This window comes from Lynx canadensis, chromosome A3 (assembly GCF_007474595.2).
Source record: "Lynx canadensis isolate LIC74 chromosome A3, mLynCan4.pri.v2, whole genome shotgun sequence".
Lineage (NCBI taxonomy): Eukaryota > Metazoa > Chordata > Mammalia > Carnivora > Felidae > Lynx > Lynx canadensis.
In genome coordinates, this window is record NC_044305.1 from 85,977,652 (window position 1) to 85,994,457 (window position 16,806).

The following is a 16,806-nucleotide window of genomic DNA, read 5'->3' on the forward strand; positions in this document are numbered from 1 at the left end:
AGGATGTTTAAGCTAATAAAGTTCCTACACCATTTTTTTTTTAAAAGGAAGAACTATTTACGTACAGAGATCAGTGAGGGAGACTTAACCCTTACTTCTTTCCTCATCCAAAAAACTGAAAGAATCCCTTTTTCTTAAATGCCACTCCCAGTGACAAACTGGCCTCTAAATTTTTAGGGAAATTATTTCTTGGCCTTTACTAAGTACTCGGTAAATACTTACTGATAGCCAATTGAGGTGAATTTAAAGATAACCATTTAATAAAAGTAAAGCTGGATTTTATGCCAAAACGCGGCCCATGGAAAAAGTGATCCGTGCTGTGTGGCAGCCCCAGGCTTTGCTGTAGAGCAACACGGAGACAGAGCTGAGAGACCAGGCTCAGTTCTATGGGAAGGCAAAACAGCACAGCTATTCATTCAAACCACCCTGGCAGAACTCTGTCTCCTGCAGAACACAGAGAGTGCTGTAAGCACCAGGGATAGAGATTTTAGCTTGCTGTTTATAAAAGGATCCTGTAAAAGGAAGCTTTGTTCTATAATTAACAGATTGCCAGATACTTCAGAAACTTTAGATTTAGAGGACAGGCTGTCTTGCTACTCACCCATTTTAAATATCCTTCTTTTGCAACTATCACTTAAGCAAAGTGTCGATCACTGTATACACCAGAAATCCGCTAGAAACACATTCTTACAAAAAAAATTCAAAACACTTGAGAAGGTACAGTATCTATGGAGTATGACATCAGAAAAAATAGAGCCTTTGCTTTATCTAATGATTCTTTCTAAAACAATTGGCAAGTTGAAGTGGAGACATGTAACTTTTGATTACATTTATGCAATCATCTCTTCTTTTAAAAAGCAACAGTAACGGATTAACTTCTAGCATTAGAGAAGTTTACTAACAACTAAACACTGGCTACATTCTTAGTGCAATACAATCTTTAACACATCTACCAACATGTACACACTTCAAATATTGGCAAATTGCTTCAAAATGTAATTCTCACTAAGTTTTGGTAACTTATTCACAGTTCACTGTTAGAGTTCTTGGACTTACAAGACATGAAGAAGAAATGACCAACTGGCTCAGGAAACTAAACATTCGTCTTAAAAGAACAGAAAACTGAAACAAAGCAAGGATTCTAAAATCTCCAGCTCACAAAAAGTATAACTTACACAAATATGAAAAGTTTTATTTAAGCGAAAACAAAATAGCCACAGAACATTTTAAAAAGCTAACAGGATCATTCCCATATTCATTCTGAGTACCGTAAGAAAGGTAATTCAAGAATTTCCTAAAATGTTCTCATTAGCCATTATTGATGGTAGATTCCATAATATTGATTATCAAGCTATTACAGACTTATAAGTTAATACAGCATAACTTTACAGTCTTGCTAGTTAACTATGATGTTCATTTTAACCCTGGAAAAGCTAATGTTATCAGTCCTATTGGTTGTCATGTCATAGATCTGAAGATAAGGTTAAATTCATCAAGCTAGGGAAATACTGATGTTTTAACTATCCTTAAATATTGTGAGAAAAACTCATGTGTTAGTATTTCTGAACTTGAGGTTAAAAAAAGTAATCTGAAATATGTTTTCATGGATAAGACACTCTATCCGGTGGTCTGGTATACAAAATCCACTAAATTTGTGGATATAAGGCTAAAATATCTTCCTTTACCATTTCCTTCCATTTCTTTGGCCTTCACAAATTCTATGCAAGCTATGATTTCTTTTTCAATAAACACTTTCCAATGACATTGTGCTTTGAGAAAAATCACTTAAATTGTAATATACAATAAATAGTTAACATTAGTCTTTCCCTTTTATTGCTACAGTATATCCTAATTTTTTTTAAGATAAAACACTGACTCCAAAAGACTTCTTAAAATGTTTGTTAAAGCAAACACTTCAGCTGGTCTTCCTTCTTTGAAGGTTTTAATATAAATAAGCGCCAAATGAACATCACCAAGGAGCTTTAAAGGGGGGGGCAGGGGGCTCCTTTCCCCCTGTCCTCATTATTAGCTTAGGCCAAGAGACCTATATTCAGAAGGATAAGACACTACCATCTTAAAAACAACTTTCCACAAAACGTAAGAAAATCTGTGTTAGCTCTCTTAACCCCCAGCCCCATCTGCACTCCACCCTGTGTCACCTCCCCTTGAGTGCTATCTATGCTTGCTTGCTTTTTACCTGCATTTCGCCTTTGCTGTTCCTTGGAGTACCACAGATATATGGTCTAACCAGCCCGTGATAATAGCTAACTCTACAAAATGCATTTTAATAACCTCTTTTGAACATAATACGCCCCTAAACTTGGACCACTGTCTAAGTGAACAAATCTGCTAACAACATTTAACAACCCAGCTCACCTCCATTTTTCCACTCTCTCACCCTGTGCCTTGCAATCATCTTTTTTTTTTTTTTTTTTTTTTATTTATTTTTGGGACAGAGAGAGACAGAGCATGAACGGGGGAGGGGCAGAGAGAGAGGGAGACACAGAATCGGAAACAGGCTCCAGGCTCTGAGCCATCAGCCCAGAGCCCGACGCGGGGCTCGAACTCACGGACCGCGAGATCGTGACCTGGCTGAAGTCGGACGCTTAACCGACTGCGCCACCCAGGCGCCCCCCTTGCAATCATCTTAATCTTCACCGGTGATAAGACGGCCTGGTGACAAGCAGACTTTACTTTAAACAAGATATCCTTTTCAGTTTCTTGCACACTGACTTGCCCGTAATAGGATGCTGACATATAGCAAACTAAAAACAGTTAACATTAATTTTCCTCTTATCATTTATATCTATGCATAGGTAATTTAAAAGAGATAGAAAAGCTGACTGACTGCAGAGTAACAATCATTTACTGGGCCACGTGTTAGAGGTTACACACGACCCCAGCCTAAAAAGGGCTCATGGCTGAGGTAAGAAACTCTAAGTTACATATGAATGAATTTAAACTTTAAATGTGCTACAAGAAAGAACTTTTTATATAAAGGACTCCTTTTGTAGAATATCTTTCTTGAAAAATCAGGTTTTCTTATCCTAGATTACATTGGTTTTAATTGGGCATGTGTACTTGTTAGTGATTTGCCTCATTACAGTATTTGTGTTCATAATTAATGTGTAAAAGCATTTAAAAATCACTACATTAAATAAGAAGCAAGAAGGGATGAAGAGAAACCATGTTTATTTGGAAAATACCACTTCTTTGTTCTTTAATATCAGCTTTTGATATTCAATTCAGAACATATCCTAGCTTGAAGTGTGTGTGTGTGTGTGTGTGTGTGTGTGTGTGTGTAAGAGAGAGACAGACAGACAGCCATAGAAGAGAAAAACAGAGAAACTGAAAACTAATGATTGATTTCACATATTTGTTCACTTAGGATGCTGATTCAAATTTTTTAGGCCATTAGGAAATGCCAAATCCATACAAATCAGAAACATAAAATGCATAATTTAACAAACAGAAGAAATGACTCTAAACATATACTAAAATTAGCAAGCCTAAACAAAATAATCTCAGAAACATTTAAAATACATAGATATAGCCATAGTAGCTATATATAAGATGTAAATAGTAACCTTACTTTATTTTTAGAAACAATCAGGTTTCTAGTCTCCATCTATGACAGTCCTTCCAAAGTACCTCAAAATATGCAAAGTATTTTTTCTAACCCTAATACACAAGCAGAACTATGTGCCGCACTTGCAGCAATTGCTTTTAGAAAATCTTAACCTCATCAAGAAATTCAAACACAGAAAAAAGAAAAAGGCTGAACTTACTTAAATAATTATGCTAAGTATCTTCACAATTTAAAAGTGAAAACTTTAAAAAGAGAAGGACTTCACCAAAACACAGACACGCTGCCCTATAACCCCCAAGATTTGGCAAAAAAAAACCCATGGGGAAATTATTACTCAAGACATTTTGGGTGTCAAACCAATATTCTACTCTATTTTAATCTAAATTGTTAATTTCCATTTCTGATGTAAACCAGCTGAAGGCACCTCGATTTCACTTTATTTATTCATATCTTCTTCATTCCTAAATATATTTCAGGAGTAAAACACAGATAATAGAGAAAAATACCTAGGAAGTAACATTATATTTGATGCAATCCTTCACTAGTCTCAGTGTAAAGCATACGGCTTTCTCGAAGCCTAGCCCAGTATACACACTTAGAGTCAAGTGATTAGTCAAAAAACTTGCAAATCTTCCAAACTACAGAGAACTTCCACCTGGCGCAAAGGTACTAGTTTATGCAACAAGGCAGTAAAAAGCTAAAATTCACTACAAGACAATTTTCCTCAGGGCAAAATTAAAGAGAAATCTACATATATCAATACTGATTTAATCTCAGACATTTAGTAACAACTTTGTGTGGTAGTTTCAAAGAATAAGATAAACTAAGTCATTCAGCAGTCATTAAACAAAACAAAACAAAAAAACTACAGATATTAGAAAATAGAAACCAGTTTTAGAAAATGGAAAAACCAGGAGTAGGACACCCCATCTGTATGTCCCCCATCTTCACACTGAAAACCATGTTGTCAGTTGTCTAAAGCAGCTCAAATTTAAAAGTTTGTGCTATGAGATTGTGCAAATAACTTGCTGTTAAGAACTGGAGAAAAACCAATGCACTACACTCTAGCTTCCTAAGTGAACTCAACTTCCACCTAACAAGCAACAGGTCTGAGAGACTCAGGTTAATGTAACTTACATAGAAATCCCACCAAGAAATTCCACCAAGAAAAGCTTTCACTTTTTAAGTTCTACAGTTTGATTTAAAACCAAAACACAAACTTCAAAACAAATCACAGCATCTTCTCTTTACACGTAAACTTAGCAAGACCTTAATTAAATGTCCAAGTATTAGCATACATTGCTGCTGGCTTCAGATATCCAATTAAATGTACTACACTTTCTTTGAGCTGAATGAATAGAAGCTCGGTAAAACAAAGGCCAATTATTTTAAAAACACATAGTCCTCCCAGGCTGAAGTGGAGGACCCAGAAATCCAACATCCAGCATCCTTTAAAGAAAATGAGAGCTAAATCTCTTTGTGATAACAATTCCAATATAAATTCCATTATTTAAACTCCCCCACAAATTACTGGAAAAATATGAGGTAATTTCACAAAAATCACAAATTGAGTGGAGTAATTATAACCAATATATAAATAAGGATTTACTAAAAAAGGGTTCGAGGGGTGCTATTTTAAATCAAGGTGTTAAATACAAAAGGTGTCTTGTGTTGCTCAATCGCCCAGAGTTGCAGATGCTCCTTATTCTACAGTTACAGATTTGGCAAGGTTCCGGGGGAAATCAACCTGCAAAAAAAAGAGCATTATTTGAATATTGTATAGACCGGGGGGAGAGGAGCAGTTACTCTAAGCAAATTATTTTTGTATATAAAACCAGAAAACAACATGTTCATTAACCATGTTAGTTACACACTACAAATAACTAAAATGGGAAAATACAATCAAATAATGTATCTCAAAAGTCTTGAAAAGAGGAAAAAGGATCCTGAAGGAGTAGGTTCAGCACAGGAAGTGCTCCTACGGTCCTCCATAAAGGTGGCAGCCCTCTCAGGGGACACTGGAAGTGTGGAAGAGTGGGATGTTCGATTGTCAGAGTGACTGCGAGGCCAGGAATGCTAAGTCCTGTGGTGTGTGGGGGCGTCCCAAACAAGAACTGCCAAGAGCTACCCCAAAAGAAACAGGAAACACAGAGGTGTTCCCCAAGGAGGTCATCTCTAATCTCGGAGTTAGGGTCCAAGGTTCCTTCAGGTTCTGTATGTAAGAAAAGGTTATGATGTAACTTACAAATCGGGCCATGCCACTGTAACAGGTGACAGATAAATATCTGAAGGATTTCTCAAATGCTATTGCTAAAAATTTTAAAGGAAAACTCTCAAAGTGCACTGGGTAAAAAAAAAAAAAAGTCCAAGATTTCTGCAGGGGCCCATCACGTACATCATAGCCTCTCAGCACAGCAAGGTGGAAAGCCAGCAACTGTAAGGGGATCACACTGAGAATGCCCTGCAAGCAGTCCACGGAGTGGGGCACCTTGATTGTTCTGTTAGTGTTCTTAATGGTCTCGGTATCTTCCTTATCACATATCACCACTGGGCGTCCCTGGGAAAGAAACACACACACACAGATGCACCATCACTGGTAAGCAAAGGCAGGGCTGTTGCACGTGAATGTGCAAATTTTGCACTGCGCATCTGCATGTGGCCTCACTGACTCACAATCCCACGTGGTAAATCAGATTGATCTCACTTATAGCCAAGGAAATGGAAACTTTGTGGGATTCAGTAATGGGTTTAAACTCACAGAAACGAGAAATACCCGGCTCAGTACTTGAATCCAAGTCTGCCTGCCCTCAAAGCTCAATTTCATGACCACTACATTGTGCCCAGATAGTAATATCTTTGAGGCTTTATATAAAAGCCAAATGATCTGAAGAAAACTGTTAAGCACAGCACCTGTAATATTAATGTAAAACCTAGTTCCTCCTGAAATATACTTTTAAGAATATTAACTTAAGAGGGAGCAGCATACACTAATAAATAGGACAAGATCTGGAGACTAGACCTCAGTTTTGGTCTTGGCTCTGCTTATTATGAGATCTAGGAGCCGGGTCCCGTCAAAACTCTTCAGCATCTCTGATTCTTCACATGTAAACTTAAACATGTTTTCTAAGCCTCCTACCGGGCACTGGATTATCACTTTAAATGTCATAAAATTCAAATAAGCTTTAGTGACCCAACTCTTAGAGAACCCCAGGTCCCCTCACAGCAGCCCCTAACTTACCTGCCTTGCAACCACCTGCTGAAGAGCATTCTGACACTTGGCGTAAGTGTGATCTCTCATGATAATCATGATGACAGGCATCAACTTATCCACCAAAGCCAGAGGGCCATGTTTCAATTCACCAGCAAGGATGCCTTCAGAGTGCATATAAGTGATTTCTTTGATTTTCTAACAGGAAAGAACTAGATTAGTCTTCAGTCTGTTTTTCAAAAACCCATTCTTAAGTAAGTATTACATAAAACATCTGGTGTCTGAAGTCACTATTTATCCAGAAGTATTAAAGGACCACTGACCTGTAAATACAGGTTAATAGATCATTATTTCTAAACTCTCAACAAGTAACTACAAGTTTTAAAACCACAAAAACTTTTTGAAGATTTTAGGTGACCATGAATATATTCATACTCAGTGGCTGTTCTCTACTTGCCTCATGCTTGACCTCAATTAAATCTCACTCCTAGAAAAAATTCAATCTTTTATTTATTCATATTTGTACAACAAATTAACCAAGTTACTTGCTAAACCCAAATTACCACACTAAAATGTACTTTTCTTGATTTTCACTTTTGAATTAAGTATTCTGTTACCCTTTCTCAAGATAACAAATCAGAGCACATAAAAACAAAGGCATTTTCAAAAGTTCCACCTATTTCATTCCATTTAAAAATTATGGCTACGTGCCAGGTCCTCATGTCCAACAGACTGAAATTACAAGTGAGAAGACTTACTAGTGCCCCTTCAAGACAAGTAGCATAATGATAGCCACGTCCCATTATCAAGACTGACTTCTGATGATAAAGTTCCGTTGCCAGTTTCTGAATTTCATCATCCATGCTCAATACTTCCTTGATCAAATCTGTTAAGAATATTAACAAAGTCTATGAAAGAAGGACAATAAACTGAACTGATATAGTAACAATAATATACTGGTAGCAACCAACAAAAGACGAGTGCTTCTGTCTTCTGTGATCTCAGTGAGGGGTTTTTAAATACTAGGCAAAAAAGATCTTTTTGACTAAATAGCTATAAACCACAGCGTCAAGGACAAGAAGAGAACTTCGCCCGTTAGCTACTTCCTCGGACAACAAAACTGTACTGTGTGAGGATCTTCATACCAGGCAGCCGCTTCAATCCAAGCATGATCTCTTTGCGTCTCTCTTGCATGGAGATCCTGTCATCACACATCATGAGGGCAAACATCACAAGGGACACAAACTGGCTGGTGTAAGCCTGGAACAACGCAAAAAAGCACAATTAGCTGCAGTTGCATTTTAAGAACTTGGAATTTTTAATGTAAAACGATGAAAATAAAGACTTTCCTCCCATTAGTTTTACAAATATGTATTGCCCATTTTTTAAAATAGCATTAGTAACAGCGAACTGAACCAGTACTTGAGAAATCTATCACTATTCTCCCTTTCTGAATTTGAACAAATGACCTATCTTTTATTTCCAAAGACAAAAACAGAAGTTCCTTCTAATGCACTAGAAAGGAAAAGCGAGCAGAGAGTAACTCTGCACATGCACGACCAATTTAAGTTTTCGATAGAAGTCAAAAGCAAGGCACTCACTGAAGAATCCCTGAGGTACTTACATTGGTTTGGTTGGATTTTTAAAAAATTGTTCTTTGAGGGGTGCCTGGGTGGCTCAGTCAGTTAAGTGTCTGACTTCAGCTCAGGTCATGATCTTGCCATCTGTAAGTTTGAACCCCACATCGGGCTCTCTGCTGATAGCTCAAAGCCTGCAGCCTGCTTGAGATTCTGTCTCCCTCTCTCTCTGACCCTCCCCTGTTCATTCTCTCACTCTCTCTCAAAAATGAACATTAAAATTTTTGTTAAATAATAATAAGTAAAACAAAAATTGTTCTTGGATTTTTTAACCTTTGCCAATATACCTGTTGCTCACTGCCACCTTCCCCCCTCCCCATCCCCAGTTTGGCTAAAAAAAAATTTTTAGCTTCAATTGTAGAAAGGTAGGTAGAAATAAGAATAATCCTCAATCTTAGAAATCATTACATTTTAATAATGGTATTAATAACATTTGTGAATATTGCCTTCTAATCTTCACTGCCTTTCTTTTCTTTAAATGGTTAAGAAACTTCTCTCTCAAAAATAAACATTAAAAAAATTTTTTAAAAAGGGGGGGCACCTGAGTGGCTCAGTCGCTTAGGTGTCTGGCTTCAGCTCATGTCATGATCTGGAGGTCTGTGGGTTCAAGCCCCGCCTCGGACTCTGCTGACAGCTCACAGCTCAGAGTCTGGAGCCTGCTTCAGATTCTGTGTCTCCCTCCTCTGCCCCTCCCCTGCTTCCTCTCTATCTCTCTCTCTCAAAAATAAATAAATATTTAAAAAATTTAAAAATAAATAGTTAAACTTAATTAGTAGGTATAATTTTATAACTTGCTCTTATTCTCCATTAAATCACAAGCACTTTCCAAGGAAGAGTGCCTTCTTTCTTGTTTACTACCGTGTGAGGCACAGTTTTGAAACTTGAGCAGCTTTCCATCTCTTTAGGCCTCAGATGGCCCAACTGTCAAAGGGACATTTATTTTCAACGTTATCATGAGAATGAAACGAGACCAGTGTAAAGCACTCGGCATAACAGCTGACACACAGGCTCAAAACAAACTTTTACTCATAAAAGTTTGAACTAAAAGACATTTATTTTCCTAGGCCATAAAATGGTGAATGTTTAAAACCTGCAGTCAACTATGGGGCACCTGGGTGGCTCAGTTAGTTAAGCATCCAACTCTTGATTTCAACTCAGGTCATGATCTCACAGTCCATAGGACTGAGCCCTGCATTAGGGGCTCTGTGCTCAAAACTAACTAACTAACTAACTAACTAACTAACTAACTAACTAACGAAGTAAGTAAGTAAGTAAATAAGTAAGTAAGTAAGTAAGTAAGTAAGTAAATAAATAAATAAATAAATAAATAAATAAATAAATAAATAAATGGAGCTTTCTGTCAACTACCAAGACTATTTTCATTCCCATTAGCTGTATGAGAATGTGAGAGATGCATAGATGCGTATGTTTACCATTTGCCTGCTAGGTAATGGCCTCTCAATACTACTTTATCACAAATATCCTGAATCTGACAAGATTGTTTTCATGTTCATTGGCCATTTATGTTTTCTCTTTGAAGACTTAACTTCATTGTTCTTCACTTGTTTCTGCACTTGGGGTGTGGGAGTTCTGTTTTGTTTTTTTTTAGTTGGTCTTAAGGTCTTTATTGTTATGTTTCAAATACTTTTTTCCCAGTTTGGGGTAAACCTTTTTTTATAATGGTGTTTATTAACTTAGAAGTTTTATTTTTTTAAACTTTTAAGTAGTTGTGTTAGGCTTAGTCCTTCCATTCCAGCATCAGTTAAGTACTATTAATTTTCTTAATTCTGTTGTTTTCGTTGTCCCTTTTTATTTATTTATTTTTCTTTTCAGTCCATCTGAAATTTATTTTAGTGCAAGGTGTTAACTTGTGTTTTATTCTTACAAATAGCCAATTTTCCCTCCATTTCAGCCCTCCCTTCTCTACTGGCTCATGACATTTCCTGTAGCCTCAGTTCTCATGGCATACTAGAGTTATGTTGCAGAACTGATTCTGTCCCACAGATCTGTCAGTTGTTTACAAAACAATCTTCCTATCCAGAAACACGGCATTTTCATCAATTTGTGCTAAAAATGTAAAAGTCCGTAAAGTTACAGTTTTCATTTACTCAATAAGTATTTATTAGGGAGCATCTTAGACAGTGCTTGGTAGAGTTGTAAGTATTTTTATAGCTATTGAAAACAGAATCCCTCCTCCAAACACACCCCTCGTATCTTTTCTAAGTAGCCACTGTCAATTTATAGGAAGATATCTTGTATATATTTTATATAAAGCACTTTGTATGAATTCTTCTTCATTCTAAGAAATCTTTTACTTGGTATTCTTAAGCTCTGCAGGTAGTCTGTCCTGTCGATTGGAAATAAGGAGAACCTTGTTTCATTCATTTTTCTCTATTATTTGTCTCCTGCTATTTTGGGTTTCCTTTTTCTTTTTTAGTAAAGCATTTAATGCTATGAAGTTACTTCTAATTATCATTTTGGCCACACTTTCTAAATTTTGAACCATGTTTGTTCATTGTCATTATTTTTGCATGAAGCCTTTTTAATAGAAGTTTTGAGACCTTTTTAACTCACCAGTCATTTAGAGAAACTATATTTTATATTTCAGGCATTTGAGGTTCTTATTTATTTATTTACTTTGAAAGAGAGACAGAGACAGAGAGAGAGACAGAGCACGCACACATGAGGGAGAAGGACAGAAGGAATCTTTTTTTTATGTTTATTTTTGAGAGAGAGCAAGCAAGCAAGGGAGGGGCAGAGACAGAGGGAGACAGAAGATCCAAAGTGGGCTCTGAGTTGACGGCAGAGAGTCTGATGCAGTGCTTGAACTCACGAACCGTGAAATCATGACCTGAGCTGAAGTCAGATGCTTAATTGACTGAGCCACCCAGGAGCCTCAGGAGAGAGAGAATCTTAAGCAGGCTCCACACTCAGCAAGGATCCTAGTACGGGACTCTATCCCACAACCCTGGAATCATGACCTGAGCCAAAATCAAGAGTCGGACACTCAACCAACTGAGCCACCCAAGTGCCCCCTTGTATTTTATTATTAAATTACTAGGAATATTGCGGTGTGGTCAACTACAGTGCTATATATAATTTTAACATTAAGAAATTTATTCCGATTTTTTTTTTTTGTAGATTATAGGCTGAATTTCTACTACTCTTCTCTGGATAAGGAATCACTTCATTAGTGAATATTTTCCTGTCATAATGTGGATAATGAGCCTCCTGTATAATAAAAATCACAGTCTGCTAATGCTCCTTACCTTCCCAGTAGTTAAATGAGACTCCCTATTGTCCCTTGCTGGACCTCCCAGCTGCTAGCTGCTCATACAATTCCTTCACAGCTACCTGTCCCCGTGTTCCCATGTGTCCTACCAGTAGGCTGTGATTCCCCCCCCCCCCCCCCCCCCCCCCCCGCCACAGCACTGAAATGGATTCACAGCCCCTTGCCTCCAGGCTAATGAGCATATCTGTATTCTTAAACTCCAGTCCCTTCCAGTCTACCTTTTCCTACTGACAGTTATTTTTCAATAAACCAATTAATCACAAAACATATGATCAGGATAGGGGGAGAGACCCAGTATCTGGGACCCATGGGATCCCTAAACTGTTTCCAATTCAAACCAATCAGATGGTTTTTACCTGAGTAAAAATGTTATTTTACATAGTAACATTCCCTTATTTGGACTTAAGACATCTCAACACTGGTTTTTATTTTTTTATTTTTTATTTAAAAAAAAATTTTTTTTTCAACGTTTATTTATTTTTGGGACAGAGAGAGACAGAGCATGAACGGGGGAGGGGCAGAGAGAGAGGGAGACACAGAATCGGAAACAGGCTCCAGGCTCTGAGCCATCAGCCCAGAGCCCGACGCGGGGCTCGAACTCCCGGACCGCGAGATCGTGACCTGGCTGAAGTCGGATGCTTAACCGACTGCGCCACCCAGGCGCCCCAACACTGGTTTTTAAATATAAATATTAAATAGAATAACTTTAACCTAGAATAGAATAACGCACATATTTTTCCATTGCATTCTTATTACAGCTTAATTTACAATTTCATGCTTTTCATTTCATCAATATATACCAGAAAACAAATTATGAGGAGAGTAAATTACACCTCACACTTAGAACTTACTGAAGTTTGAAAGAATTTACCAGGAAAATGTTGACTCTGAACTTTTAAACTTGGTTTTACTTTTTATTAGGCCAAAAAGTTATTATCGGTTTATTTTTAAAATTCAACAAAAGTCAGTACTGTGGTTAAATTTTAAACACCTGCAATAACATACAAAAATTGCTAAACCTGCATATTTATGCCCATCAATTCCTACAGAAACACAAACTGTCTATGATCTGAAATTATGAGAGACTTACCCTCTCTCTAGCCCTGACAGTGTTTTAGGCAAAGTTGGGGATTTGTAATCAAGATTATAGAATTCTTGTGCTAGCTCCATCACGGGGCCAGGGATTAGGACCAATAATAAACTTTTTTGATCACCTATTAACATGTAATTGCCATTCAGAAACAGCCTATTACTAAAAACTGCAAAACTTGTACAACTCCAAGCCTCGAATGTCTAAAGCAATTGAAGAAAACAAAATTTAGAATCCAAGAAAACTTAAAGAATCCAAGAAAAATTAAAGAAAGACTAAACTGCTAGGCTTACTAAGAATTTTAAGGAAGTCATTTTTTAAAAGAAATTAATTACAATATCTACTATGAAAAGATGCTTATTTTCTTGCATAATATGTAACCATTGGAGAAACTGGGTGAAAAGTACATGGACTTCTCTGTACTATCTTTGCAACTTCCTATAAACCTATAGTTATCCCAAAATAAAAAGATTTTTTAAAAGGACCTGCAAAAAAGAGAACTACTGCTAGAAATAACAACATGAAAAAATCTCAAAAACGTCCTGTTAAGTGGAAGAAGCCAGACACAAAAGGCATGCATTATACAATCCCATTTATAAGAAATTTCTAGAAAATGACATAGTATAGCAAGAGAAAGCAATTATAGCTACCTCAGGCTGAGGCTAAGAGGCGGGAGTAAGGGTTAACTGGAAATGGGCACAAAGGAACTTTTTTTCAAGTAAATCTTCTAAAACAGGTCTGTAGTGACAGTTAACAAATTTACTAACACTATACACTGAAAATTAGTGAATGTTATGGTGTGAAATTTATACCTCAATAAAGCTATAGAAGAAAAGGTTAATGGTAGAATCTAGGTGATAGGTATATGGGTGTTAACATAAAATTCCTTTAACTCTGCTGTGTGTTTGAAAATATCGTAATAAAATGTTGAGAAAAATTAAAGTTTCTGTGAGAAACAGAATTAGAAATCAAAAAAATTGTACTTCCCCTGGCAGCTCATAGTTCAAGAAAGATTTTAATAAAAAGGAAGTCAATAGCGTCCATTCAGTGGTGTGACCCCACATCCCACATATCCCACGGTGAAGCCCTTGTTTCGCCATGTGTTGTGAATAAAGGGGCCTTGGAATGCCAATCCCTGATCAAAGCTGTCTGTCTGGACACTGTTCCAAAACTCTGTATGCTGCTGCTGAGGGCGGCTGGTTATTTATTCAGGCACAGAATGGAAACCCAAGCACAAACATCGTACATGTTTTAATTACCACATGGAGAAAATTCAGGTTTCAGCTTTCTGCAAATTATAGTGTTAGCAACATCAAAGTAACCAAGAAACAAAAAACCTCACTCAGAGTTTTTACAGAAGAATCACAAATTTCTCCTTCTCCCCAAAACTTCTGAGTTTCTTTAAAATGAAAAAAATTCAGGGGCGCCTGGGTGGCTCAGTCGGTTGGGCATCCAACTTGGCTCAGGTCGTGATCTCACTGTTGGTGAGTTCAAGTCCTGCGTTGGGCTCTGTGCTAACAGCTCAGAGCCTGGAGCCTGCTTCAGACTCTGTGTCTCCCTCTCTCTCTGCCCATCCCCCACCACTCACACTTTGTCTCTCTCTCAAAAATAAATAAACATTAAAAAAATTTTTTTCTAATGAAAAAAATTCAAATGTAGCTATGCACATGTTAACATCTTCTTCTACACACCTTTAATTAGAATCAAATTCACTGATACCTAAGTATCTCATTAAACAATCAGCAAGAAATATTACACACTTAAGCAGAAAAACAGAAATGCTAAAATCATAAAGAGTAATGCATTTGTGCAAAGAGAATATCTTTTGCATTTATATATCTAAGATTCCTATTTTTATTACCAATACTAAATTTACATATATCCCAATTTCAAAGAGCAAAGTAGTCTAAGGCCCTAAAAAAAGTGTTTAAGTCTCCACAGATGTAGTATCCAAAGTGGAATAGATACTGTCATAGGATATTCATTTTTATTTTTTTAAATAGGCAAATTTTATACCAAAGGTGTACCTCCCTTACAAACTTTCAAAGGTAATATGTACATTTTGTCATACTTATTAGAAACTATAAGTGTGCAAATAAAATATGTCAATAAACTATTGTCAAAATGTCAAAAACTATTAGAATTGAACTGGATGTTTTTAAAAAAAAAACAAAACTGGATGCTTCTAAATTTGTTATTTTTCTAATTCCCTAACTATCCTTAATAAAAGAAGAGGACATCATATTTACCATGTACCCCACGGCACCGGCAGGAGGAAGAGAAGTGATGGATAGCCAGCAGAGGCCCTTTCAACCCCTCAAGATGGGACTGAGGCAAAGAATGACAAGTGTTTTATCTATTACTCACCATGAAGTCGTAAAATAATTACAATGATTAGTAAACTTGATGAGTTCCGTGTAAGTGCTAACAAACGACCCAGAAGATACAGATTAGTGTGCTCCACCACAACTATGATTAGATAATCATGAGAACAAAGTCAAGACTTACTTTTGTGCTGGCCACGCCAATCTCGGGCCCGGCATTTATGTGAACTCCACAGTCTGTCTCCCTTGATATGGAACTGCCCACCGTGTTTGTGATCCCCACAGTTAAAGCTCCTCTCTCCTTACAGTACCGAAGACCCATCAGGGTGTCTGCTGTCTCACCTGTGTAAGAAGGAAGACAAAAGTAACACCCAGAGCAATCAGCAGACCCTGTTTCTTAGATGCAAAAACAAAAAACTGACTATACTTTCAAGAATATCATTTAAGTAAAATTTAAAACATGCACTTAAAATAATAAGTTTGCCAAACTTTTAATAAAAGCTTCCTACTTTTTAGGATCTCCTTTCCTACTTTGTCTTTGAAAATTCAGCTCCTTGAGAGTAAAATGTGTTAATTTTACAAATTCATAAACAATTATGTAATATCAAAATAAATCTGGACTTGTCAAGTCATCTGTAATACCTATTTATCTTCAAATAGCAGTTTCTACCAAGATATGCTATGATCATGAGCAAGAATGACTTTCCTTTCCTTCAAGTTTTTAAAATTAGCATACCTGACTGACTAATGAAAAAGCAAACATCATCTCGAAAAACTGGTGTGTTTCTATCCAGGAAATCACTGGCAAGCTCCACCATAACAGGCAACTCAGTCAGCTCTTCGAGAACTTGACGTGTCTGCAAGGAAAAGATGACCTGGTCATATGACCTTACTTCAAATACTCTCGCTCACTGGACTTCCTTGGATTCAATGTATACTTCTCATAAAAATGATACAACAAGCATTGTTTGCCAGCAAACAAACACTGTTAACATTTAGTACAAGTCTCTTTAGACAGTTAGCAATGCATATATTCTTATAAGCAAACACACCCACACATATAAAATGTTTTGAAGGTAGAAAAAGCACTGTTCTGAGTTAGCTTGAATGTTATTTCTAACTTCCTAATTCCTAATTTTTTAATGACAATTCCTATTTCAAACGAGATAGCCACAGATATATAAACACCTCGTGAAAAATTAAACACTTCAAAAATACTATGTATCCACAAAGAGTACCATTTTCCAAAAAAATCAATACATTTTAGAAATCTTGTTTAAGAAAGCTTACTATTTCCAAACTTTGCAGCATGGAGGGTGAAGTAGGGTAGTAGGGGGCAGTGTGCTTCTATTCAAAGAATATCATAACATTTCTTTTACTAATTTCTCTTTCTTTTCTTTTCAAATTTTTATTTAAATTCTAGTTAATGTATAGCTAATTTCTACTCTAATTCAATTCCTTTTACTCTCATCATCAGAAAATGTAAAACAACAGACAAAAATAAACTTTTAGGCAGCAAAATTTTTAGGCCCTACAGATGCATACATTTCGTTGTTGCGGAGACCACCTGCTTCTTTACGCAAGCACCCCCTCCCCCATCTCTTGCCCCACCAGTGCATTTCTCCTTCACAGTAGTGAAACAACTGTAAAGGTTTCCTCACTTCAT

General features: G+C 36.8%; 1 protein-coding gene across 2 annotated transcripts in view; it reads right to left on the minus strand.

Annotated features, from left to right (window-relative positions):
- Positions 1–3,175: 3,175 nt before the first annotated feature.
- The window catches only part of GFPT1 (glutamine--fructose-6-phosphate transaminase 1), a 53,430-nt gene continuing 39,799 nt past the window's right edge, over positions 3,176–16,806 (minus strand). For both annotated transcript variants that reach the window (XM_032592656.1, XM_030310749.1), the window contains 7 exons: positions 15,877–15,997; positions 15,325–15,482; positions 7,943–8,057; positions 7,556–7,683; positions 6,828–6,995; positions 5,985–6,146; positions 3,176–5,336 (listed from right to left, as the gene is read on the minus strand). In XM_032592656.1, the coding sequence (XP_032448547.1) occupies positions 5,292–5,336; positions 5,985–6,146; positions 6,828–6,995; positions 7,556–7,683; positions 7,943–8,057; positions 15,325–15,482; positions 15,877–15,997 (897 nt within the window). In that variant the 3' untranslated portion in view covers positions 3,176–5,291. The remainder of the gene's footprint in view (positions 5,337–5,984; positions 6,147–6,827; positions 6,996–7,555; positions 7,684–7,942; positions 8,058–15,324; positions 15,483–15,876; positions 15,998–16,806) is intronic.